Source organism: Ochlerotatus camptorhynchus, unplaced genomic scaffold (assembly GCF_037179485.1).
Source record: "Ochlerotatus camptorhynchus isolate MF236.1 unplaced genomic scaffold, CSIRO-AGI_Acam_v1.1 ptg000067l, whole genome shotgun sequence".
Classification (NCBI taxonomy): Eukaryota; Metazoa; Arthropoda; class Insecta; order Diptera; family Culicidae; genus Ochlerotatus; species Ochlerotatus camptorhynchus.
In genome coordinates this window covers 3403830-3429827 of record NW_027040557.1, presented here as the reverse complement: position 1 = coordinate 3429827, position 25998 = coordinate 3403830, and the positions used below count along the sequence as shown (strand labels likewise).

General features: G+C 43.5%; 5 protein-coding genes across 6 annotated transcripts; 3 read left to right on the top strand and 2 right to left on the bottom strand.

Annotated features, from left to right (window-relative positions):
- Positions 1-8004: 8004 nt before the first annotated feature.
- LOC135697132 (glutamyl-tRNA(Gln) amidotransferase subunit C, mitochondrial-like) lies at positions 8005-8647 on the top strand. Its single transcript, XM_065216719.1, has 2 exons — positions 8005-8328; positions 8395-8647. The coding sequence occupies exons 1-2, from the start codon at positions 8036-8038 to the stop codon at positions 8645-8647; spliced, it is 546 nt and encodes a 181-aa protein (XP_065072791.1). The 5' UTR covers positions 8005-8035.
- Position 8648: 1 nt separating this feature from the next.
- LOC135697131 (DNA polymerase subunit gamma-2, mitochondrial-like) lies at positions 8649-9796 on the top strand. 2 transcript variants are annotated; one of them, XM_065216718.1, is made up of 2 exons: positions 8649-9435; positions 9498-9796. In XM_065216718.1, the coding sequence occupies exons 1-2, from the start codon at positions 8649-8651 to the stop codon at positions 9785-9787; spliced, it is 1077 nt and encodes a 358-aa protein (XP_065072790.1). In that variant the 3' UTR covers positions 9788-9796. The 2 variants fall into 2 exon arrangements, with proteins under 2 accessions (XP_065072790.1, XP_065072789.1); XM_065216717.1 differs by having other exon boundaries at positions 9495-9796.
- Positions 9783-11381, bottom strand: LOC135697130 (origin recognition complex subunit 5-like). Its single transcript, XM_065216716.1, has 2 exons — positions 10691-11381; positions 9783-10630 (listed from the first exon to the last, which is right to left on the bottom strand). Exons 1-2 carry the CDS (start codon positions 11323-11325, stop codon positions 9826-9828), a joined length of 1440 nt encoding a protein of 479 aa, XP_065072788.1. The 5' UTR covers positions 11326-11381; the 3' UTR covers positions 9783-9825.
- A 10857-nt stretch (positions 11382-22238) lies between these two features.
- On the top strand, positions 22239-24149 carry LOC135697129 (GPI transamidase component PIG-T-like). The gene is made up of 2 exons (XM_065216714.1): positions 22239-22454; positions 22513-24149. The coding sequence occupies exons 1-2, from the start codon at positions 22256-22258 to the stop codon at positions 24093-24095; spliced, it is 1782 nt and encodes a 593-aa protein (XP_065072786.1). The 5' UTR covers positions 22239-22255; the 3' UTR covers positions 24096-24149.
- A 27-nt stretch (positions 24150-24176) lies between these two features.
- LOC135697111 (zinc finger protein OZF-like) lies at positions 24177-25945 on the bottom strand. The gene is made up of 2 exons (XM_065216698.1): positions 25798-25945; positions 24177-25727 (listed from the first exon to the last, which is right to left on the bottom strand). Exons 1-2 carry the CDS (start codon positions 25912-25914, stop codon positions 24177-24179), a joined length of 1668 nt encoding a protein of 555 aa, XP_065072770.1. The 5' UTR covers positions 25915-25945.
- Positions 25946-25998: the final 53 nt, after the last annotated feature.

Genomic DNA, 25998 nt, shown 5'->3' with positions numbered 1-25998 from the left:
ATTTGCTTGTGAAGGAAGCCGACAATACTTCCAGTGAAAGGATAACGAAGCTCTTCTGGAGGAAGTTCTGGAGTTTGAAGAAAAGTCTGAAAAAATCAAAGGAACTTCATCACGCTTATTACCACTACACCACCGGACGCCACTGTAATTAATGGAGTTAAAAAGTAGTTAATGTTCTACATTGTGTAATTAAGGGGGTATTCCCAATCTTTTTTTTCAAAAAATCAAATTTTTTTTTTCACGTTTTTTTGTACTTTAGACTATATACTTTCATCCCCCCAAGCCGTTTTCCGATCAGCGAATTCGGTGTCCAGGCATAGCTGACTAATGGTAAGAACCCCCAAATGGTTTTAACTAAAGTCAAAACTTTAAACGCGTTTTTCTCGAAACCACATTTTTTTTTATCGGGCGAAGATTTTTCTCAGAAACTATAAGAGATATTGACTTGAATCTTTGCGCATTTTGTTCCTTATTAAATTCTTTGGAGCTTCTCCCACTTTCAGCCAAAAATATTAACATTTAACATTGTTTGAAGCACCTTAAAGCTGCAAAAAAGCGGGCTAAAAATCGCCTGTTTTTTCATATGGCCGCCATTTTGTTAATTTGCAAGATTTTTTGCTGCCAACGGGAGAAGCTCCAGAGAATCTTATGCAGATTATAATTTCATCACGAAATCTGTTTCAGATGAAGCCGTTCCAGAGAAAAGTCTTCGCCCGTCCAGGCGTTTGCGGCGAACAGGGGTCTGTTTGCCACCATTTTGTGACGTCAATAATGTCTTTTTTTATGTCGAAAAAAATTTATTTGTAAACTTTAATGTTCAATAAACAAGAATCCCAAAGAGTTAGGCGCATTACTATTCATTTTCCTTGAAAAAAAATTAATTGAAAAACAGGCCGAAAAAAGGCAAAAGATTGGGAATACCCCCTTAATGTAATTAAAGCAGTAGTGAATGGAATTAATTTAATTACAGCCGTTGCCTGCGTTGGAGTTAAAGGTTATTGCGTGCCCCTAGGACTATAGGGCCGCCCACATTAGATCCGTTTACGTTACTTTGACGTAAATTTGACAGTTAGACAATAGATTTAGCTATCACTTTGCCGCAACGCGTCCGATTCGGCTCTAATGTGCATGGGCCTTATGGCTTATATAATGTAATATAGGCTGTCTTGCAATAAGCACTCATACATCTAGATACTAGATATCTAGTATGAGTGCTCATTGCAAGACAGCCTATATTACATGATATAAGACATAGTCTGTCCGGGGCAGGCTCTATGCTTATACTTTTACCAAACAACCATAATAAACTTTATCACACAAACGTTCATGTAAAGTTCCATAACCATTTCAGTGAAAGTTTAGCAGGGATTAAAAACAATTTTTAACCATTTTTGGTAACCCTAATAAAAAATAATCATAAACGAACGATAACCCAAATCATTGAACTATTCCACAAATGGTTTGGATGATACTCAGAACACGTCGTTAAGCAAATGAACCATACAATTTTTATTAGGGAAGGTCAAGCAATGGTTCACATTTATGCGGGATGTCATAGAGCCTTGTTGAATTTTTAGAATATTGTAGAATATATTTGAGTATATCGTGATATATTGAAATATATTAACCATTCGACCTAATAATTATAACACGAAACGAAAATCAATAATTTTATTCATGTGTTGCACTTATACATTTTCGCCAAAACATCAGCCTTATACCAACAATCAATACGAAACTAACGATTTTAAATTGGCTCACCACTTTAGTAGCCTATTGGTCCCAAGCAAACGATTAACGTACCCTATTCTAGTTGAAATTCTATTACTACACTATGTTTGTTTTGATTCGCTATGAAAGTTTGACAGATAACATCAGGGGTGTGTGGATTCATGCAGAACATGCAGGGGTGAGTGAAATAGCTTGGGACTGCTTGGGACCGTTGTTCTGGTACTGAGTGAGCCAAAAATAATAATGATTTTCTTCGGGACCCAGTGGTCTTAGAGTTACCTCTATGCTTATACCATAGAGGTAACTCTAAGACCACTGGGTCCCGAAGAAAATCATTATTATTTTTGGCTCACTCAGTACCAGAACAACGGTCCCAAGCAGTCCCAAGCTATTTCACTCACCCCTGCATGTTCTGCATGAATCCACACACCCCTGATGTTATCTGTCAAACTTTCATAGCGAATCAAAACAAACATAGTGTAGTAATAGAATTTCAACTAGAATAGGGTACGTTAATCGTTTGCTTGGGACCAATAGGCTATAGTATACTAAAGTGGTGAGCCAATTTAAAATCGTTAGTTTCGTATTGATTGTTGCTTATACCAACAATCAATTCGAAACTAACGATTTTAAATTTGCTCACTACTTGAATAGCCATTGGTCCCAAGCAAATCGATTAACTATTGGTCGCAAGCAAATCGATTAACGTACCCCATTCTAGTATAAATTCCAGTACTACACTATGTTTTTTTTTTTTTGATTCGCTATGAAAGTTTGACAGATAAAATGGATTTTCCTTTGTTTCGAGGGGTGCATCGCTAAGCTTGGGAACGAAGATAGTACCAGAGCTTAGCCCAAAAGTTAAGCTCGTTTCTTTGGGACCTTCTGGTCTTACAGCTACCGCTATCAGGGGGGACGACACTTCAGGATTATCCAATTTTTACCCAAAACACTCCTAAAATTTTCAACGTGCACAAAATTTCAATCCATCCTATCTATTCTTTCTATTCCCAACTTATCCCTTCTGCATGCACACAAATCATCAAGCAAGCCGTGCAGTTTTCAGGTCGATCGCGAAGCACTGTCAGTTTTCAACGATCTCCATAATAAACATGGTGTTAAAACAATTTGATATTCGTTGAGTCGTTCAAGGTGGCGATTGTCCTGGCGAAGCTGGTGGAAATGAATTAGGGAATGAATAGTACGAACCCAACTAACAATTTTAGCTGCAAATTAGCTTATACAGCTAAAAATGGGCTTATACAGCTGATGTTCGCCTGTATAAGCTAATCTACAGCTAAAATTGTTTGTTGGGAAGGTAACCACCACGTATATCTATGCTGAAGGCCAAGGATGAAGTGATTTCTCTATATACAAATGAGAACATCTGAAATAAGAAGCAGTAAAAATCGGTAAACTGTTTATTTTTTAATCCGAATTTGAAAGAATTAATGAAACACACTCGATTCAGTCCAATGGAAATGAAAAGAATCATAAAATTGAAACTGAACCCCAAATTTTCAAACGTTGAATGTGAAAATTCACAGATTTTGAGTGGTGCCAGTATTGCACGAATTCGACGATATATCTCGCTCTCTCATTTGTAGAGAGTCGATCGAATATTATAGGGCAGGTGTGGGATGAGCAGGATGACCAGTGAACCGGGAAATCGGGAAAAATCCGGGAATTTTAATGAAAAATCGGAAAAATAATTACTTCATCAAGGCTTTGAAAAGTTTTCAGATTTTTGGACCAGACTAAACTTTTTTTTTTTAATTTTGAGTAAATTGAATGTCAGGGATAACAAGTCATTTCAGGTGACATTAAGGTGATTCGCTGTGACATCCTTATTCTCGTAACCACTTCGAAACTTTAAGTGCACAAATATCAGCTTCTACGCACGTGCAACATTTAAATTGTTACTCTACGTTTGCTGCACTTCAGCATACATGAAGTAGCAATTTCAAATGAAATGGGGCACTGATTCCCGAGATTTGTGTAATAGAAAATTCGAGATGGAAGTGCATGTATAGTCTACGTGGCGGCCATTTGTGGACTCTACAAGGAACCACCTTAAAGGTAGTTTTAGAAAGCGCTCTAAGAGATTTTAGACTTTCACTCCAAGTCACTTTTGTGAGTTCAAATTCAGGGTAGAATTTTTAAGTTTATTTCTCGAGAATTGCAAATCGGTTGTGAAGATCACACTATCGAGACCGGACCGAGGTATCCAGCCTCGGTAACGGCTACACGAATCCGCGATGCTGCTATTCCTGCAGCTGTTGCCGCTTCTGCTGGCTTTCAAAAATTCAATAGTATCAATAGTAGAGGGCTTTTATAGTCCAGCTGTCACCATCCAAACATTATTTTTCACTGAGTATTGACTAAAATGGCTACTTCGATGTTTTCCTTTCGTACTGTTTCATTTCAGTTGCACGCATCCCCATGACAATTTAAAGCACCCTCGCATTCAATGCAATCCCATTAGGAATCCCATATATTTTTTTTTATCCTTACTCAATTTTCGTCAAGATGACAAATTCAAAAAACTCTCTTCAATTACATTATTTTTACAGGCAAGCATGGTAAAATAGAATGCATCTGAATGAGTGTCGTTCCCCCTGACCTCTATGCTTATACACACCACAGACAAACAGACATAACACATTTAATATTTCTCATTGTAAAACATCGTCGCTAAAACATTACCGCCATCTGTTGAGTACACTGTGGTGGGTAGTACGCTGAACAGATGGCGGTAGTGTGTAAACGTCAAACGCACGGGAATTGACTATGCACGCCACAGGTGGCAGTAGACCGTTAATTGCTTGTTCGATGAACAACTTATGTGTGTTATGTCTGTTTGTCTGTGTACACACCAAATTTAAGTTTTCAATATCAGTAAAACGAATTGCTGCACGGTAAGAAAAAAGTACCCAACGGAAAGTTCACTTTTACCTACTATTGACTAGTTTGTCTCCTTTTCTCCTTCTAATGTTGTCAAAAACGGAGGAGCAAAACCACCCAACAGGGGTAGTAAAGTGTGGGAACCCAACGTTGAGTATAATCATATTTACCTACTGTTGGGTACAACTAACTTACTTTTGGTTAAAAAGCCAGTGGAAAATTCCATACGAACTGCACACAAGTAAATGAAAATTACTTTGACCCGCTTTACCTACTTTTGGGTTCCTGCACTATAGTGCCGAGATGAGTGAAAAGAACTTAATTTTGGGTACTTTTTTCTAACAGTGTGGAGCATGACCAGCAATCCAATGCTTTATTGAAAAACAACACGCTGTCAAACTGTTAGCATCACAGTCGCAAGTATTGTTACATTCGTACAGCACCATTCAAACCGCAGGAGGAGGAAGAGCTAAAAAAAACTACAAATGGATAAAATTATGTAGGTAAGGACTCTGGCTCGGACACTGGTTATATTTAATAAACGATACTTGGAAAGGAGTCTTGCGATTTTATCATTATTATTCGTATATTTACAGAAGCTGGAAGCTCATATAGTGAAAAAAAAATTCGATTTACTGAATTTAATTGTTTAATCAGCAAAATGCTGCCAAATGTCAAAATTTTTAATTGCTGAAAGATCAGTAAAGAAATATTGCTGATTTTCAGTAAAAGGTTGTCATTTTGACAGAAGTTGGAATTGACCACTTTGTCAAGCAGTTTTGGCGTGACTTTCTACCAGCGATTTCACAAAACTGGAACAACTAATTTCAATTTTTTTATGAAACGCACAAATGTTGGCTACTTTTCTCGAGGTTCTAGAAGAAAAAATCTCAAAATAATGTTTTATTTCAAAGTTCGAGTGGTAGTAAACGTCATTTTAAGTGCTCGAATAAAATGGTCAATTGCTGAAAAATTCAGCAGCATTATTTTTTCTGGAACGTTTGCTGATCTTTCATCAAGTGTAAAATCAGCAAAATTTTGCTGATGTTCAGTGATTTAAATTTGGTGTGTATATTCCATAAGAAAAACCACATAGGTCCTATAAGAATAATGCATAAAAGGTATGTGTGGCCGCTTATACATTTTATTTGACACATAATCTTTATTAACTTTTTGCATGGCGTCTGCTTATTTGACTTATACATTTTTTGAATAATCAGCAATAGAAATTTGCCAAAAAGTATAAAGAGATTTTTATCCGTGTAGCAGCTATGTTTACGGTAGAGTATGATGTACACTCCCACAATTACAGCATCAATGATAATCATTTCACGAACGTATAAAACAATCGTTTCGAGCTACGCCAAACGGCTCCTGGATCTTTGGATTGTTTCTGACAGCACCTGTTCGATTATGTTTACTCGAAATACTCAGAGGGAGAGATGGGCGGAGAGAATGTTTTGAGCCAAATGAACTTTCAAAATCTGAGCCTATCGAACATTCCAATTAGAATTTCCCCGAGGATTTCTTATTCTTACTAGAATAAATTTGAGAGTATTGCCACCGACAAACCGACATGAATTACCATAGCAAAAACAATAAAATTTCTGACCAAAGCACACTACTTACTTCTGGCTCCGTGTTCACGGGAAATATTAAGCTAAACTATGAACCCCATGCAAAAGTTATGAATTGGTTCGTGTATGATCTATTCTGGACAAATTATTTTTATCTAGATCAAAAAGTCCTATGGATTTGACAGTTCGGATCACTGCACATTCAAATCGGCCGTTTACGATTTTCGGGCATTAGTCAAAATTAAGTGTCATGTCGGTTTGTCGGTGGTATTGCAATCAAACAGAAATTCAATCACCTCTATGTTTTGTGTGTTTCTCAAATTCAACTAGTTTTTGGAACCAAAAACAATATTCTAACTCTATTGATTAATTGATCTTCGTTGGTTAATGAATGGCACCAAGAAATGTGCAAAATATTGCGATGCAATCAATTATTATTTTGCACGTAAATCGAATCAAAAATAAAAGTCATTTGAAATGCTAGCTTCTAGCAAGGGTTACAAGATAATTTAGGAACCAATCCCTGCTGCTAAATTGTATTTTGTTTTTTTCCGCCTATCTCTCCCTCTGCACGAAACGAAAATCAATTATTTCAGTGCTAACATTTGAAAACGGCGCAAAAGCCATTTGTAAACAAATGGTTTGTGGGCCCTTTACTCGCTTCCCGAAGAACGCCCACGCAAACCAACAGCATCGTCAGGAAGGGGAAAATTTCCCCTACCCGATGTTGCTGTTGTGTCGCGTGGGTGTACTTCAAGTAGTGAGTAAAGGGCCCACAAACCATTTGTTTACAAATGGCTTTTGTGCCGTTTTCAAATGTTAGCACTGATTTAATTCATGTGTTTCACTTATACATTTTTGCCAAAGCATCAGCCTTATACATTCCATAAGACAAACCACATAGGTCCTATTAGAATGCATAAAAGGTATGTGTGACGGCTTATACATTTCATTTGACACATGATCTTTATTAACTTTTTGCAAGGCGTCTGCTTATTAGTTGACTTATACATTTTATGAATAATCAGCAATGGAAATTTGCCAAAAGGTATAAGGAGATTTCTATCCGTGTGAGTATTTCTAATGTTTACCTGGGTACTGCGAACACAGCCGTTTTTGTTTTGCAAGTCAGCAGGAAACAACTTGAAAATTTTCCGATATCACAAATTGTTTTGCTAATGCACTGCTCACAATTTGCATATACATGCTGTCGAAAGTTCACCCTTTGCTCCATAAATAACGTGTACATGGTGTTGGGAGTGCACCTACCCACATGACTCTTATAAAGTTTGTTTGCATTCTTCCTTCAGCAGTTCGTGCAGGTTCGTCCGTTCGTTACATTGTTTACATCCGAGTATTTGAGCAAGTTTTTTGTTGAAGAATATTAGTAAAAAAATGCCGAAATGACAATATTTTCAACATTGACCACGATACTTTCTCTGCCGACGGGGATTGTATGAGAAAAGTATCACTTTTAGCAGCTCTAGATCGTTGGATTCTTTTTGACAGCACCAGTTGGATTCTTTTTGACAACCATTTCGTGTTTCTCCGCACCACTCAGATGTTTACAACTATTTCGAAACTTATGATTTAATAGCACCTGAGTTTAACATCTTGGCGTATTTATTATACAATAACGGCTAGCATCTCTTAAACCACATGCACGACGCACACACCCTTTCGATAAATATGTTCAAAACATAAACAAAGCATCATGCGCAAAGCATAAGTGATGCAACAGCATAAATTTCAATACTTCACGTGCAATTAATTATTATTCTGTTTTTCAGTATATACTGTTCATCACAAGGCAGTAGTGTGTCATGTTGAGAATCCTGATCCGATCACGCCGGGGACTGTTTGCCACTAGGTCGACACTAGCACGGTTGTCGTTTTCCTCTTCAGCAAAACCGGAAGCCGCGGCGGCCGCTGATGAACGAGCAAGTCGAAGTAGTTTGAACGTGAAGCTCCTCCGGCACCCGACCAAAGTTCCCCAGATACCGCACATTTCCGACATCGACAGACAGCAGCGGTTGAATCAACCGGCACGAATTGCGGTGGACGACCAGACGGTTCAACTGTTGGAACGATTATCCTTGGTGGACCTGGATAGCAAGTAAGTACAAATAGGCTATTTTTATCCAAACCGGACGGTGATATGAATACAGAATGTTCAAAACAGGGAAGCCCACAAAACGCTGGAAGATTCGATCGAATTCGCATCACGTATCCTCACCATTGACACTGAAGGAGTGGAACCACTGTACACGGTTCTTGAGAAGCAGAAGCTAACATTGCGGGAGGACGTCGTGTCGGATGGGAACATTCAGGAGGATGTGCTAGCGAACGCGTGCGTTACCGAGGAGGAATATTTTGTAGCCCCTCCGGGTAATATCCCACTGGAGCAAGATTCCAGTGGCAAGCACAAACAGTAAGATGGCAAGGTTGATGGCCGGGGGGTTGGGACTGAGTTTCCGACAGTTACTGGAAGCTTGTAAAGGTAGTAAATTCTTAGATTTAGAGTTGAGAGATGGAATTTTGGGTGGATTCGCGTTGACGCCAATTGGAAGGATGCTGAGGAATAACTTGAAAGAGGAGTTCCGTCGTGGAGAACCGGGAATGGCTGTGTATGAGGGAAGCTCTGGAATTTCGCTGGAGAAAAATCTTCGATTCGTGCAGGACACTTTTGCAACGGATCTTCCCTTTGGAATCACCGTTGAGGAACTTTTTGAGGATAGAACTGTTAGTCTCTACGAAAACTATGGTTTCCATTTGGAAGGAGGATCATTGCTGTCGTGTTCATACTTTGTGAATCCAACGATGAGCATGGAGTTCATGTACAAAGCTCAACGTCAGCGGAAGATCTGGTGGATGCGGTTCGCTTGCGATCCCGGCCGGTATTTCATTTCCGATCTTCGCCAGGATGCGGAAAGTAAAGTGCAATCGGTGGCTATCAAAGCTCGATTTGCCGGGGAAGAAGTGGCACTGGAACAGCTGGAGTTGATACCCGGAAGTGTGATGCGTGAAGAAATGGGTGATTTTCAGGTGAAAATCGGAAAATCTAGCAGAAAAATTACACCCAATGTTCTGCGGGTTAGGCAGTGTGTGGAACTGGCCACGTTGGAGGTTATTTTGGATGCGTTCGAGAATTCTGGAACCAGCAGTGTGCGAATCCATCGGAAGCTGGCACCGTACAAGTGTGGGATCATATGTCTGTCTGAAGGTGAGTAGATTTCCAAATGATTTAAATTGCCTTTAGTTAATTTCGCCCTATCTTACCAGCAGACCCATCTCAACTGGAAGAGCTGCGAGATCTGGCCAAACACCTTAGCAATGTTTTGAGGAAAGCAAACATCACCGTCTTGGACTGTTCCTCCCAGAACGGAAGCAGCGAACGGTCATTGAACAAGCAATTGAGGCACCTGGATTCCATAGCAGTTCCCTACAGCTTGCTTCTGCAAGAGCAAAGTCTCCAGAACGGTCTGTTTCAGCTTCGCTCCCGGGATACGACCATCAGTGAAACGATCCACATTTCCGATTTACCGGATTATTTATTGAAGATTATAACCAGTTAGTGGAAAGCACACACGCGCCTTTATTCAATCGATATAGACTAAAAGAAATCACACAAATACTGCCGCACGTTGAATCCGACCATTTTGCCGATGTGCGTGATAAAGTCCATTCCGATGGTGCACTGTAATCGGGCACTCCCGTCCATGATGGTTCCCTCACCGGAAGCAAATATCAAAAACTTCAAATGGATTAGCGTCGATATCTGCGCCAACAGATTACAGGTAAGCCCAACCTTTTCATCCAAAATAGCGTAGAAGATTGCCAGCAGTCGATCGATGGTGAATGACTTCGGTCCCAGCTGGGTGGCCATCTTCTCCGAAACCTTCGCCTTCGCATTAACCGACTGAAGCCGTTTCTTCTGCTTGCCATGATTCTTCATGAACAACCGCTTGTCCTCCTTGGCTGCGTTGTGACTGGCCAGGTACGCGGCTATCAGAAGGTACTTGGCATAGAATGGGAGTTCTAGGTTTTGGGCGAGCCGCTTCATGATTTGTACCTGCTCGAGTGATTCCGCCGATTCCGATGTTGGACGAAGCAGTTCCTTATTGATGTTCCCCATCCGCATGTAGATCGTACTGAGGGAAAGCTTCATCGTTTTGGAAATGTGCCGCCATAGTTTGGTTACATCGTCCGGGGCAATTGATCCATCCAGCACAGGCTCACAGTATTTTTGGAAACACTCAAACGATACCAGCTGCAGTTCCTTGAGATCGCGACACACCTTGAAGAATACGTTCAGGAAGATGTTCAGGTAATTTTCATAAAATCCGGACGTCAGGTCCAATAGTACTTTGACTCGCTTTTCGATTTCTTCCTCGGACAACGCTGCTTGTTTCGCAGATCTGAAATTCAACAATCCATCATTAGAGCAGCTCAATGCCAAACACATCTATATCCCTCACCCATCAACCATCAACTCCAAGTTCACTCTCAACTCCTCCCGCACCTTCTCGAAACCCTCCATCATTATCACTACAATATCCTTTTTGCTGTATTCCGGCACGAACACCTTGATCACCGGCGACAATCCCGTCCTGATAAAGTACTTCTCGAAGGGCAAATCCGAGACCAGCACTACCGAAATGTTCAACCCGCTAACCTCTGGCAGTCGTAACAACATCGGTAGCACATTGTGATCCATATCCCGCACCCGTTCGGCATTCTCCAGAACAATCACGTACCCACATTCACCGTCCATCCGTTGCAACTGTCCGACGAAATCCCGCATACAGTCCGCACTCACCAGAGAAGCGAATCCATTGTCCGCACTAGGCATGTGACCTTCCAACCGGTTGATAATCGTTTCAAACAGTATCTTATTCGTGTAGCACTCGATGGCATTAAGAAACGCGTACTTGGTGACCCCCAGGTGCGGAAGAAACTCCCTCAGAATTGAACTTTTGCCGGTGGATGTGTGTCCGAATAGGTAAATCGCCGGTGGAAATGGGTCACCTGCTCCGTAGAAGCGGTACAGCTGTCGGATTAGTTTCTCACGGCAGGGAAAGTGCTCGCTCAGCGCTTTTACCGTGCTTTCCATTTTAGATCGGCGTTGATTGCAAACTATAATAATTTTTGATGTTAGGCACTGTTTTATGATCGATTATTTTCCAATGCTATGCTGTTTGTTGACTATTTTGATTCGGCTTTTCGCGCCTAGATAGTACCGCTGCAAACTCACAGGCGCCTGTGTACCGCTTGAAACACATTGATGGCTAACATACGTTCCACACACTGGAAAAATTAACTGCTCTTCGAAATGAAAAAAAAAAATGCTTTAAAAGCGAACCCCACACGTACCAATATATTGATGCGAAGGGGAATTATTGGCAATAATATTGATGATGTGACTAGAAATACTCAGAGGGAGAGATAGGCGGAGAAAACAAAATACAATTCGGCAGCAGGGATTTGTTCCTAAATTATATTGCAACCCTTGCTAGAAGCTAGCATTTCAAATGACTTTTATTTTTGATTCGATTTACGTGCAAAATAATAATTGATTGCATCGCAATATTTTGCACATTTCTTTCAATTAATCAATAGAGTTAGAATATTGTTTTTGGTTCCAATAACTAGTTGAATTTGAGAAGCACACAAAACATGAAAGTGATTGAATTTCTGTTCGATTGCAACACTCTCAAATATATTCTAGTAAGAATAAGAAATCCTCGGGAAAAAATCATATTGGAATTTTCGATTGGCTCAGATTTTGAAAGTTCATTTGGCTCAAAACATTCTCTCCACCCATCTCTCCCTCTGAGTATTTCTAGATGTGACTACATAAATATTTTCAATATCGATGTATTGACGTCAATAAAGAATGTATTGACAATAAAAGTAATAAAATCAATCGTGTGGAGTCCATTTAATTCCAGAGCAAGCCACAACCCGACCAACCATTCGTGAAGCTTCTTAAAAGTTCTTTACACAAAAATAAAGATTTTTGTCGCTAATTCTTTACTTTTAAGTTTCTTTGATTTCGATAAATATATTGACAGTGAGCCTGCATAAGGGCCTAACTGCTATGATCGATTCTCTTCATCGATCTTCTATTTAAATTGCTAATAAGTTATTTATTTTTTATTTTTTTACCAAACTGCACACTTAATCACGGGAGATCGAAGTAGGCCGAAAATGACGTGTTTTTGTTTTGCTGCGTCGTTTTCGTTCTGGTGAAAATGTTATAAATTTGCAATTTCATTTTTTAAAAGTTTTAATTTGAAAGTACAGAAGTGCATTAAGTGAAAATTTTCAAATTCTTATCCGTTGCATGTAGTGCCGACTGTTCTAACCTACGCGTAGTTACGCTCAGCTAAGTTTATTTACCTTTTCGTTCCTCCTTCGATGATCATTTCAACACTTACTAAATACACGTCAATCAAGTATTGTACTACTGCTTGATTGAAAGTTTCAGTACATTATCAATTGTGTATATTTGCATCGATAATTTATTGGAGCGGGGTTTATATCATGTGTAGAAATAGCTTCGGAATGCTTGCGTTCTTGAAATGGACTATTGTAGCTGCGGTAGAGCTGTCACCTTCTAAGACCGAGTTCAAGCTTCTTGCATTCATAAGAAATGATTGCAGGCAGATTTTATCCATAATGCCACTGCCAGACAGTGAAAGTTAGGCCAAGGACGAATCTTCATTCTAATCTACGATTCCACATACTATTAATAACCTCTTACACATGAGAACCTCCTATCGATCAGAATGCATTGTGCATATGTTTAGGATGCGCAAAGGAGCAACAGGATCGAGCTGATAACGTTTCTTTATTCCAAAATCTGAAGACTGTTTTGAATAATATATTTAGGTAATGGGCAGCAACAACGGACCGATAAACTACTTACAGCTTCTATTTATTAAATGCTTGATATAACCATTGCCAGCAACGCCGGCTGGGCGTATCCTATGGCTTACCCTCCCTACTAACAAAAATCCACCCTTCCCGTGACACTTATGAGGGGTCGTAAATTTCTCTGCATCTCTTTTAAGTAAGTGTCGGACTAACATTCCTACCCTTTCCCCACCAGATGCAAGGACGTGGCCAGGACAGCTCTGGTCTCTAATATGGATTAGTGTGCCATAAAAAAGGGAGCTCTGGTCTGTTGGAGGGAGAGACATCCTTTATGTAAGAGGTAGTAATTAATCGCAAATTACTATCTAACAGTAACGGATGGAGGTGGGTCTCCTTCTTAACAACAGTTTGGACATAGAGGAAGCTCTAAGACTAGAAAGTACCGAAATAACTTGCTAAACTTTTTGGCTCAGCTCTGGTACTCTCTTCGGTCCCAAGCTAATCGATTCACCCCTCGAAACATAGGAAAATCCACTAACTCCTCATTTTATATGTCAAACATTCATAGCGAATCAAAGCAAACATTGTGTAATAGTAGAATGGGGTACGTTAATCGTTTGCTTGAGACCAATAGGCTAGTCAAGTAGTGAGCCAATTTAATCGGTAGCTTCGTATTGATTGTTGGTTTGGAGCTCGTACCACCTACGACATTGTGCAACCTGGTTTATGCTATGCTATGCTAACTGCACACTTAATCAAGGCTTCCCTGGTCGGTATTTTTTTACAGTTAATTACTATCAGCTATAGACGTTTAGCGCACGCACACTACCCACATAAGCGCGAACCATAAATTGACCTTACCGATAATGGTTATAAATTGTTTATAATCCCTGCTAAACTTCAACTGAAATGGTTATGGAACTTTACATGAACGTTTAATGATAAAGTTTTAACCTTAAGTATTATAGCTTTTTGGAAGTGGACCTTACAAATAATGGGTTGTTAAGAACCATTAACATTCAAAATTCTTGTTTTCTCCATACATTTTCGGAAAGAAAACTATACTAAAACCTTTTAACTTATGGTTTGAGAACATTAATGGTAATGGTTATGGTAGCCAGTAAGGTCCATGAATGGTTTTGTAACATCGATCAACTTTATGTGGAATATATCGCGAATTGGTTGCCTGTAAATTACTGATTACCAATTCACGATATATTGAAATATTGAGCGATAATACAAGTAAAGTTGAGCGATAATACAAAACCATTAATGGACCTTACTGACTACCATAACCATAACCATTAATGTTCTCAAACCATAAGTAAAACCGTTCTAATATAGTTCTTTTTCCGAAAATGTATGGAGAAAACAAGAATTTGGAATGGTAATGGTTCTTAACAACCCATTATTTGTAAGGTCCGCTTCCAAAAAACCATAATACATAAGGTTAAAACTTTATCACACAAACGTTCATGTAAAGTTCCATAACCATTTCAGTTGAAGTTTAGCAGGGATTATAAACAATTTATAACCATTATCGGTAAGGTCATGTGATGGTTCGCGTTTATGCGGGTAGCGGGCCCGGGACATTGTTAGAGTATCCGAATCGAAGCAACCAGTGATTCCCTGTTCTAGTATATAAGTGATACCTGTAATAAAGAAAATTTTAGTCATTTGTCTACCGCTAAACCGTTCAGTCGAACTTCTTTGCCCTTCCGAATAGTCCAATAGGTTATGGGCCCAGGACAACCGTCGCATAGCAACGTTTGAATTTGTTTGAAGATTTTTTTTCACTTCAGTGTGAAAATTCTGGAAGTTCCATGGAAGGCAACAAAGTGTCGGTTGTTAAACTGAACAATTCCAACTATTCGGTTTGGAAGTTCAAGGCGGAGATGCTGCTGACCAGGGAGGACCTGTGGCGGTACATCGAAGACGCGGCTCCAGAACCGGTGACGGAAGGCTGGAAATCCGGTGACCGGAAGGCAAGAGCGACGATTGCGCTGCTTGTCGAAGACCAACAACACATGCTGATTCGCGAAACGAAGAACGCCAAGGTCTGAATTCATCGCCCTGGCTGAGGCTTGTCAGGAAGTGCAATGGTTGCTGAAATTGCTGAAGGACCTAGGGAAGCAAGTCAATCATCCCATCTGCATACGTGAGGACAATCAAAGCTGCATTCGGCAGGTAGAGAACGAGAAAGTGGATCAGCGATCGAAACACGTGGATACGAAGTACTGTTTCGTCAAGGATCTGAAGAACAAGAACATCATTAGTTTGCTGTACTGCCCCACAGAAGACATGTTGGCAGACATGATGACGAAGCCGTTAACCAGTGTGAAGTTGGATAAACTGCGAGAAGCGACAGGAATTCTAGCATTCGATGTCGAGGAGGAGTGTTAGAGTATCCGAATCGAAGCAACCAGTGATTCCCTGTTCTAGTATATAAGTGATACCTGTAATAAAGAAAGTTTTAACATTCGCTGCCAGACTGTTGAGCAGTTCAGTCGATTTGAATTCTCTCTAGTTTCGTTCGTTCGTTCGCAAGTCGAATTAGCTCCGCGTTGTGTAGTGACGCTCTCGCTGACCCAGCCATGGGTAAGAAATCGCGCGGTAACGCGAGTGCCGGTTTACCGGGAAAACAGACTCTCCCAGGAGACGGCGCGACCACCGAGCCAGCCCAGAAGAAGCAGAAGAAAACCCCATTGCCCATCCCGACAGGCGTTGCGGACCCGCAGCCGGGGCCTCCCGGAACTAAACGACCCAGGCCTGAAGACAGCAGCGCCACCGTATCAGCAGCAAAAAAGCTGCTGAGCAACAATCCGTTCTCCGCCCTGCAGAACGGAGCCCAGCCACAGTCGGACCCTGAGACGGTGCCGAAAAAAGTTAAGTTGCCACCCTTCTATGTGAAGGGCTTCCCTCCCGGGCTATGGGAGCAGCTGGATTTCTACATTAAGCAGGGCCTTCGCTGCACCATTCAACGGTGCACGGAAGGCTACAAACTGATGGTCCCGGCCGAAAAACACTTCAACGCAGTTCAGGCCCTCTTGGACAGAATGAAGCTGGAGTACTTCTCCCACGACATCGAGGCCACCAAGCCGCTGAAAGTGGTGCTGCGCGGGCTCCACGACATGGACACCACCACCTTAATGGACGAGATTAAGGCGAACGGCCTCAAGCCGGTCGAAGTCCACAAGATGACCCGCAGCAAGGCCATCAAGTATCGTGACCAGCTCTACCTGGTCCATCTGGAGAAGAACTCCACAACCGTGAAGGATCTCCAGACGACACGCACACTGTTCCACATCGTAGTGAAGTGGAAGCGGTATAAACTCACCCACCGTGGCGTCACTCAGTGCTCGAACTGCCTATTGTTCGGGCACGGCACCAGGAATTGCCGCATGGCCAGCCGCTGCATCAAATGCGGCAAAAACCACAAGATCGACAACTGCGACAGCATCGAGGAAGCCACTCCCACATGCGCCAACTGCGGTGCCGCCCACAAGGCCACGAGTAAGGCCTGTCCGAAGCGGGCCGAATACGCCGAGATCCGGAAGAAGGCCTCGTCCAACAGCCAGCCCGGTCGCAAGAAGGTTCCAGAAAACAACGCGCAGAACTTTCCTCCGTTATCACCGGTCCAATCACGGCCAATTCCAGTGTTGCCGCCGCTCCCGCTCAACCAACAGTTGGCTGCCGCTGCAGTACCCGGTCAAGCCTCCGGCCCATCGACGGATCCCCCTGCTCCGGGATTGGCCGGTACAACCGGTGAAGCTACAGACGATTCTCCGCTGTCAACGGATGAGATCGTCACACTGTTGGCCCAGGCCATCATCATCGTCGCTAATTATGGACCGTGAACCCATAAAGATCGCCAACTGGAACGCTCGCTCCGTAGGGGCGAAAAACATTGAGCTTGCAGACTTCCTCCGCAAGCACGACATCGACGTGGGCCTTCTCACCGAGACCCACCTCAAGACCGGTGACAGCTTCTGGCTGCCCGACCACAGCATTGTCCGGCTTGATCGCACCAGCTCCAGGGGGGGCGGTGTCGCGGTCATCATCAAGAAAGGCATCAAGTACTGCACCCTACCCCACTACCGCACTTCCATCATCGAGGCCGTCGGCGTTGAGGTGGAAACATCGACCGGAAACGTCCGGTTCATCGTTGTCTACTGCCCCCGGCAATGTACCGTTAGCAATGGTACAGCACAGCAGTTCAAGAACGACCTTGCCATCATAACCCACACCAATGCCCGCTTTGTAATCGGAGGGGACCTGAACGCCCGGCACGAGGCCTGGCGGAACTACCAGCAGAACCAGAACGGCCGCCTGCTATTTGACCATTCCCAGCATGGTCTCTATTCCGTCTGGTTTCCGGACGAACCAACCTTCACATCACCGACGGGCAACCCATCGACGCTGGACCTGTTCTTGGCAAACACCAGATTAGCCAAGCCGGTTGCCGTCAACGACCTGAGTTCGGACCACCAACCGGTGCTGACCGAGCTGGGCTACAACGTGGCCCCTGCACCGTGCCAGCGGAAGGACTACCATCGAGTCAACTGGGTCCAGTTTCGACGCGTGGTCGACCGCCACATCGACGACAACCCACCGCTCGACACAGTGGATGACATCGACCGGGCCCTGGAGGGTCTCCATCAAGCCATATCCGTGGCTGACGAAGAGTGCGTTCGACGAGTTCCTGTGAGGGGTAAGTTTCAAGCAATTGATTCCCACACCAAACTCTTGATTCGGCTCAGAAATGTTCGTAGACGCCAGTTTCAGCGGACTGGGGATCTGCAGCGTAAATACGAAATGGTCGATCTGAATCGGCAGATCGCTTCCAGAATGGTCTCAATCCGGAACGAGAGTTTCGGGCGGCTCGTTCAGAACCTGGACGACCGTTCCAGACCATTCTGGAAGGTTGCCAAGGTGCTGAAGTCTCACCCCAAGCCCATTCCACCACTTAGAGTCAATGACGAACGGCTTATCACCAACGAAGAGAAGGCCAATGCAATTGGGGAGCACATTGCCCAGTCGCATTTGCTTGGCTCTACAATCCCAAGTCCACTCGAGAACCAGGTTGTGCAGTGCGTCCAGACGTTAGATGCCTCCCCTTGTGCCGTCCCTCCAGAAGAACGGATTACAGAGGAACAAATTTGCTCAGCGCTGAAACACAGTACGAACATGAAGGCTCCCGGGTTTGACGGAATATTCAACCTAGAGTTGAAAAATCTCAGTGCGAGGGTGCACTCGCTGCTGGCTGCCATCCTCAACAGATGCTTGGAGCTGCACTACTTTCCAAGCATCTGGAAGGTGGCAAAAATCATCCCGATCCGCAAACCTGGGAAAGACCCTTCACTACCGTCAAGCTACAGACCGATTAAAGGGTGATACGGTCAAAATTTGGTCAAGGGAAAACGCGTGTAAATCGGTGAAATCGTTTATTTAAAAAATCAAATTAAATTTCTTTTTCAAGTTCAATTAGTATAAAATTCAGGAAAAATATTCAGTTAGGCTTCCGCTTTTCCAAATCCGAATTGCCGGGCCTTACGCTTGACCCCTGCCATCAGATTTTGTACAGCCACCTTGTCCACCTTCTTCGCCGCAGAAAGCCAGTTTGCCTTGAACTGCTGCTCGCCCTTAGCAGTTTTTTTTGGTCTTCTTTAGGTTCCGCTTGACAATAGCCCAGTATTTCTCAATTGGGCGGAGCTCTGGCGTGTTGGGTGGGTTCTTGTCCTTGGGAACCACCTGCACGTTGTTGGCGGCGTACCACTCCATGGCCTTTTTACCGTAATGGCAAGATGCCAAATCCGGCCAAAACAGTACGGAACAACCGTGTTTCTTTAGGAAAGGCAGCAGACGTTTATTCAAACACTCTTTCACGTAAATTTCTTGGTTGTCAGTCCCGGAAGCTATGAAAATGCTGCTTTTCAAGCCACAGGTACAGATGGCTTGCCAAACCAGATATTTCTTTGCGAACTTTGACAGTTTCATGTGCTTGAAAACATCTGCTACCTTTCCCCTTCCTTTTGCCGTATAAAACTCCTGTCCCGGAAGCTGCTTGTAGTCGGCTTTGACGTAGGTTTCGTCGTCCATTACCACGCAGTCAAACTTCGTCAGCATCGTCGTGTACAGCCTCCGGGATCGCGCGTTGGCCGTCGTATTTTGTTTATCATCGCGATTTGGAGTCACTACCTTCTTGTAAGTCGATAGTCCGGCTCGTTTTTTGGCTCGATGCACGGTTGTAGACGATACACCCAGCTTATTTGCGGCATCTCGGAGAGAGAGGTTAGGGTTTCGCGTGAAACTACCGGCAACTCTCTTTGTCGTCTCAGTGGCTTCCGGTTTTCGATTTCCCCCCGATCCAGACTTCCTGGCTGTCGACAAACGTTCCCCAAACACTTTAATTACATTTGTAACGGTTGATTTGGCAACTTTTAGCGATTTTGCCAACTTTGCGTGCGAGTAGCTCGGATTTTCGCGATGCGCGAGCAAAATTTTGATACGCTGCTCTTCTTGCTTGGCCGGCATTTTGACAACTGAAGAGTGAATTCCAAAATTAAAATAGGAGCAACATTCTACACACACACACCTTCAAAATGAGGGGTGTTCAGGTTTTTTAAATGCAAAATTGAAAGAAATACGTCAAGTTGATATTGACCAAATTTTGACCGTATCACCCTTTAGCCTGCTCTCAGCGCTGAGCAAGCTGTTCGAAAAATTGATCCTCAGCCGACTAAACAAGTTTGTGGAGGAACATGACATTCTTCTTCCGGAACAGTTCGGGTTCCGTAAGGGGCATTCCACCAATCATCAGCTAGTGCGGGTGATGAATAACATCCGGAGTAACAAAGCTGTATCCAAGTCCACAGCCATGGCCTTGTTAGACGTCGAAAAGGCGTTTGACAATGTCTGGCACGACGGACTTATATACAAGCTTTGTAACTCCAACTTTCCACCATACCTTGTGAAAATCACCCGTAACTATCTCCAGCAAAGGTCGTTCAGGGTGTCGTTGAATAGTTCCCTTTCGGGACAATTTCCGATCCCAGCAGGTGTTCCGCAAGGGAGTCTGCTGGGACCACTGCTTTACAGCATCTACACGTCGGACATCCCTCCTCTAGGAGACGGTTGCGTGTTCTTTCTGTTTGCAGATGACACCGCGATAGCCGTCAAGGGTAGGATGCCTCGTGAAATTACGAACAAGCTCCAACGATGCCTTGACACCTTTACTGATTATGCCACCACGTGGAAAATCAAAATCAACGCCTCGAAAACCCAAGCGATCATGTTCCTTCACAGACAATCATTAAAACTTAAACCGTCTCCCTCCTGTACCGTAATGATGGATGGTACAAGGGTCGAGTGGTCCACTGATGTTACTTATCTCGGGATGTTGTTCGATGAGAAGCTCCTGTTCCGCTCGCACATAGAGAAAACCCTAGTTAAGTGCTCCGCCTTGGTTAGGTGTTTGTATCCGCTCATTTGCCGCAGATCCCGCCTCTCAAGGCAAAACAAACTGGCTGTTTACAAACAGATCATAGCCCCCGCGATCTTCTATGCCGCCCCGGTGTGGGAATCGTGCGCTCAGACCCACAGGAACAAAATCCAGGTTGCACAGAATAGAGTGTTGAGGATGATCCTAGATCGTCCATTCGACACAAGAATAGCAGACCTCCATCAAGAGGCAGAAATTCCCAAAGTAGATTCCAAAATTGATGATATGACAACTAAATTTATTCAAAAATGCAATCTTTCTGAACATGCTTTAATAAGCAATTTGTACATACACAGCAAAAAAAAATGTAATATCGATCAACGTAATTCAAGCTGATGTATGATATATTGATGTAATAGCAAAAAGCAGATACAATATTACATCAATAGATGTAATTTTGTTCGCAAAATCGATGTACATCGTACAATGTGATATTACACAACCGATGGATTGACCTGGTTGCAGCAGTTTCGATGTAATATTCAACAACTTTTTTTGCTGTGTAGTAGGTTAAGTGTATATAGTAGAGTAGGTTAGTTTTAAGCTGTCAATAGTAGTATTAAGTAGTTTCTCTTCAAATTCTAAAAACAAACAAACCAATCCCACCAAGGTGGTCGACCGTGTACTAAGTCTAGGACTAATTCTGTAAAACAAATTTTGAATTTTGCCCATACTTAAAGATGAAGAAAGCAATTAAATCACTTAGTAAAAATTTATATGGTAATCGTCCAAGTTAAACTAAAATAAAGATCATTTAAAAAAAAAAAAAAAAAAAAAAAAAAATTTAGTCATTGTCTACCGCTAAACCGTTCAGTCGAACTTCTTTGCCCTTCCGAATAGTCCAATAGACATTACCATGTACCGTTTGTTTGTTATTTTCCTCTGGCTAGCCTAAAAAATATATGAACTTAGATCTGTCAAAATGAGCTTGACAGTGATTTGCTATGTATTTTCCTCGGATTTTCACTAACACGCTCTCACATATCGTACCAACACAACCGGACGTGATAATCTACACGGCAAGAAAAAAATACTCAAAATTAAGTTAAAAAAAACTCAACGTTGGGTTCTATCATTTGAGGTCCGCCGTTGAGTAAATCAGAAAAGCGGCGTTGGTTAAAATTTACTCAACTATTGAGTAAAAATAAATAAACTCAAATATAAGTTTATTTTAATTGAGGTTGCTCTTATGCGATTTTAACCATTTCATTTTCACAAGCGTTGATAAACGAGTGGTCAACACACGGGCCCTGTAATCTCAACGTCCATGGTTCGGTTCCAGTCTGCTCCGTTTTATTAGTTTTTTGTCAACTTCAGGATTACTCAAAATTGAGTTTTCTTATTTAACTTAATTTTACCTAGCCCCACGGAAGCCACGTGATGAGTGAAAGGAACTCAATTTTGGGTACTTTTTTCTTACCGTAATGACAATAATCTATCCACAGCGAAAAATTCGTTCCTTTTCAAATGTTCCGCGAGAGCTGATGGTTCGCATCTCTCCACTTACGCAACAGTTGGTAACCGGGGCTGAACTATTATCTTTGGAGGCACTTTTGTTGTGACATTTCTCACTGTCAATCATCAACAACTTTTTTTTTTGTGCGGCTCGGCGATTTCGATTGTTATTTCCCGTATTTTTTCCGAAATACTATTCTATATTCTGATGGTACACCTGCGAAGGAAAATAGGCGTGAAAATGCTCCACTTTCTAGGGCCATTACTGTTGCTGGCCATGGTTCGCCCGTCGCAGCAGTTCAACGACGTTTTCGACGAAGAACTCCTGATCAAGCCACTCCCCGATGGATTCGTGTACAGCTACTTCCAGTTCACTACTCGCTGGGAGTTGACTCAGAATGATAGTCGTGAGTAGAACTTCTTTGTTTAATATGGAATGAGATTTTTATTTGAAATCAATTCTAGTTTTGCACACCCACCTGGTATCGCGTTCCCTGGTCGAGCTGTTCCATCACTACGGCGTGAGCGAACTGCATTTGGCTTTCACCAGCGGCATTTGGCGCTACGAAAATTGGGGCTTCCCGGTGGTGGATGCCGGACCAGGTGCCGAGGTTTGGGCATGGTTCGAACCACCGGCCAACGACGATGAAGTGGATCACAAGTGGAAGCAACTATGTGGAACGCTATCTGGATTGTTTTGCGCTTCGTTGAGTTTCGTGGACAAAACGAACACCTTCCGGCCGGAGTATTCGCTGAGACCGACGACGCATCGATTTGAAGGGATGGGGGAACCAAAGGTTCGTTATGCGGCACTGCCTCGGGAGATCGTGTGTACGGAGAATTTGACCCCGTGGAAAAAGCTGCTGCCGTGTAAGCTGAGGGAAGGATTGGTTTCGTTGCTGACGCCGGACCATGTGTATTCAGGGAACTATCATTCATTGGCGGTTCATATGCGGAAGCTTTGCGCGGATGCAGAATGTGAACAGTTTCAGCTCGAGGTGCGTCAGAGCGTAAGCTTGGTGCAGGATCAGCGGCTGTTTGGTGGGAAGGATTGGTCCATTCGGAAGCTTTTCGGACAGGGAATGGAAGGGGCATGCGTTTTGGCCAGCAGCAGTAAGGTTTATGTAGATGTCACTGATAAAGACTACGATATGACTCAGAAGCCGACGAATGTTATTCACTCCATTCGAGGGGGAGCTAATTCGGTACTCTATGAGTATGACGTCAAGGAGTTTGAGAGGAAGCAGCGTATGTTCAACGTCGCTGCAGTGGATAAGAAGGACACGAATGTAGTTGCACTAACTCCGCTGCCACCGATCTACTCGAAAAGGTTCATCTCCGGTGTTGGCCAGGAGCGGGGACGAATTGTCACAAGAATAACCAACACCCATTGGGCGGATTTGAATTTGATAATATTCGAAAACATTCCCTGGTTCGTGCCGATTTATCTGCATACCCTACGGATCAACCGTGGAGAGCAGAGAATTGAACCGCGCACCGTAAAGTACATTCCAGGTCGACAGCGAGAGCGACCGTCGCATTTGGAGATTGCGCTGACCATTCCTACCCGTTCGACCATCGAACTGTCGATCGATTTTGATTACATCTTTCTCAAGTGGCAAGAGTACCCACCGGATGCCAGCCACGGTCACTATCTGCAACCGTCGATCATCTCGGTGCTGCTACCGGTGGCCCGTAACTACACGTCCCTGCCGCGAGAGGCTTCCCTGTTTCGGGATTCTTTCAACGCCACCCAACCCAACGGATACTTTCTGCAGCTGAGAACGGAAGCGCTGCTGCTGACCCTGCCGATTCCGGACTTCAGCATGCCGTACAATGTGATATGTTTGGCCTGTACGGTGGTGGCATTGGCTTTCGGACCGATTCACAACATCTCCACCAAGCGGATCGTGGCCAAGAGCAAGGAACCTGCCAAGCCAAAACTGATGGACAAAATCAAAGGATGGTTCGGTCGAGGGCGCAAGAAGGACGAGGCGGAAAAGGAGAAGACTGAGACTGCTGAGGATAAGGCAGAAGATACCAAATAGTGCGAGTGAAGGCGCGACATTTGAGCCATTCTAAGTCATTAAATAAACTTGGATTATTGAAAACTGGGGCATTTATTGATATCAACTGGCAGCATCCTCCAAGAATGAATCAACATTGCTTACCTCTTCCTTGACGTGTTCGGCTACATCACCAGATTCCTGTTCCTCCGACATGCCTTCCTCGACGATGACCGTTAGGGTTCCCGTTTTTACCACCTTTGCCTTGGGATGGGCCTTCAGATGTCGTTTCAAAGCATTGGAATCGTTCAGCTTCTTCCCCACGCAAATCCGACATTGGAACGGACTGGTCACTGGACCGTCGTGAATTCTCATGTGAATGGTCAAGTTCCCCCGCAAGGCAAACGCCTTTTTGCAGACCATGCACTCAAACGGCTTCTCTCCACTGTGCAGGAATTTGTGAGCTTTCAAGTGATTCAACTGCCGGAAGGCCACATCGCACAGATCGCACTTGTAGGGTCGCTCGTCCGAGTGAACCAACCGGTGCGTCTTCAGGGAAGTTTCGTAGCCAAACTTTTTGTGACATTGGTTGCATTCGTACGGTTGCTCCTTGGTGTGGCTCCGCAGATGCACTTTCAAATGTGCCATGATCTTGAAGTTCTTCCCACAGAACGTGCACATAATTTTAGCATCCGAGTGCATCAGTTTGTGATTTCTTAGCGACATCTTACTCGAGTAAAGCTTGTGACAAACATCACACTCCAGCGGTTCCGTTTCCTGCTTCGGCTGCGAACTTCTCACATGCCGAATCACGTGCAGCTTTAGGAGTTTTTTCGATTTGAATCGCTTCAGACATACCTCACAGGAGTAATTCCTCTCCTGGACGTGCGTGCTGTGGTGCGCTTCCAGAACCGTCTTCTGGGAAAACTCCTTCCCGCAGAGGTCACACACGAACGGCTTTTCTCCGAGGTGAGCACTCTTCACGTGCCGTCTCAAGTTGCGACTGCTTTTGTACGAATTCGGGCAACTGTGGCAGCGGAAGTTCCGCTCTCCGGTATGAATCACCTCGTGGCTCTGCAGATGAGCTCGCCGTGAAAACCACCGATCGCAATCCTTGCACTGGAATCGAGCCTTCCCGTGGCTCTTGACGTGCTGATAGAGTTCCGTCGCCTTTTCGAAACCCGATCCACAAGTTTCGCAGAAGAATTTATTATCCCTCTCCTCGCCCAGCTGTGCCAGTTGCGCAATTTCGGCTTCCTCCAAAACTATATCCTTTTGATCATCATCCTCCTCCAGATTCATTTCATCTTCTTCCTCATCGTCCTCCAAATATTCCTCGATCGTATACTTGACCGAAACCGGTTCATACAATAGCTGTCCGTCCTCCATCGTGTCTACGGGTTCTTCCTCAACGAAGGCTATCGTCACGTCCTCATCATCCTCTTCCTCCTCCTCCTCCTCGTCATCGTCTTGGAAGTTCGCAACTCCCATCACATATTCCACGGTAGTTTCTACCTCATCCTTCTCCTCGTGGTGCTCCACCGCTTCCCGCCGGAGCACATCCTGCAATCTCTGTTCCGCGGCTTCACACCGTAGCAGGAAATCATACGCCACATTCAGCGTACCGATGCACTCGAGACAAATGCACCGTGGTAGCGAATTGTTCGGTTGAATCTGTAGGTTACAACGGGAAACATCTTTATCGTTCCGATGACGACTACCAAACCGATGAAGGCGCACTTACCCGAATGGTGGTCAAAGCTGCCAACTTTTCGGCAGCGTTTTCGTTCACCTGGCTGGTTAGATCGCATAGATTTTCCTGGGATTGGCAGATGCGGCAAACTGTTTGCAGAAAATCCATCTTTCTTTCGGCATGCACTTTGGAAGCGCAGTCTTCGGATTTCTCCGGAAAAAAAAACTGCGTTCGAGCGTTGGTGACGTTTTT

What these genes read in the sequence shown, in the direction of transcription:
- LOC135697132 (XM_065216719.1), top strand. Translation starts at nt 8,036, where the DNA reads ATGTTGAGAATCCTGATCCGATCACGCCGGGGACTGTTTGCCACTAGG. An exon ending in TTGGTGGACCTGGATAGCAA is followed by an intron (nt 8,329 to 8,394) that starts GTAAGTACAAAT and finishes TGTTCAAAACAG; the next exon opens with GGAAGCCCACAAAACGCTGG.
- LOC135697131 (XM_065216717.1), top strand. Translation starts at nt 8,649, where the DNA reads ATGGCAAGGTTGATGGCCGGGGGGTTGGGACTGAGTTTCCGACAGTTA. An exon ending in GATCATATGTCTGTCTGAAG is followed by an intron (nt 9,436 to 9,494) that starts GTGAGTAGATTT and finishes CTATCTTACCAG; the next exon opens with CAGACCCATCTCAACTGGAA.
- LOC135697130 (XM_065216716.1), bottom strand. Translation starts at nt 11,325, where the DNA reads ATGGAAAGCACGGTAAAAGCGCTGAGCGAGCACTTTCCCTGCCGTGAG. An exon ending in TTGGAGTTGATGGTTGATGG is followed by an intron (nt 10,631 to 10,690) that starts GTGAGGGATATA and finishes GTTGAATTTCAG; the next exon opens with ATCTGCGAAACAAGCAGCGT.
- LOC135697129 (XM_065216714.1), top strand. Translation starts at nt 22,256, where the DNA reads ATGGTACACCTGCGAAGGAAAATAGGCGTGAAAATGCTCCACTTTCTA. An exon ending in GTTGACTCAGAATGATAGTC is followed by an intron (nt 22,455 to 22,512) that starts GTGAGTAGAACT and finishes AATCAATTCTAG; the next exon opens with TTTTGCACACCCACCTGGTA.
- LOC135697111 (XM_065216698.1), bottom strand. Translation starts at nt 25,914, where the DNA reads ATGGATTTTCTGCAAACAGTTTGCCGCATCTGCCAATCCCAGGAAAAT. An exon ending in CAGCTTTGACCACCATTCGG is followed by an intron (nt 25,728 to 25,797) that starts GTAAGTGCGCCT and finishes TGTAACCTACAG; the next exon opens with ATTCAACCGAACAATTCGCT.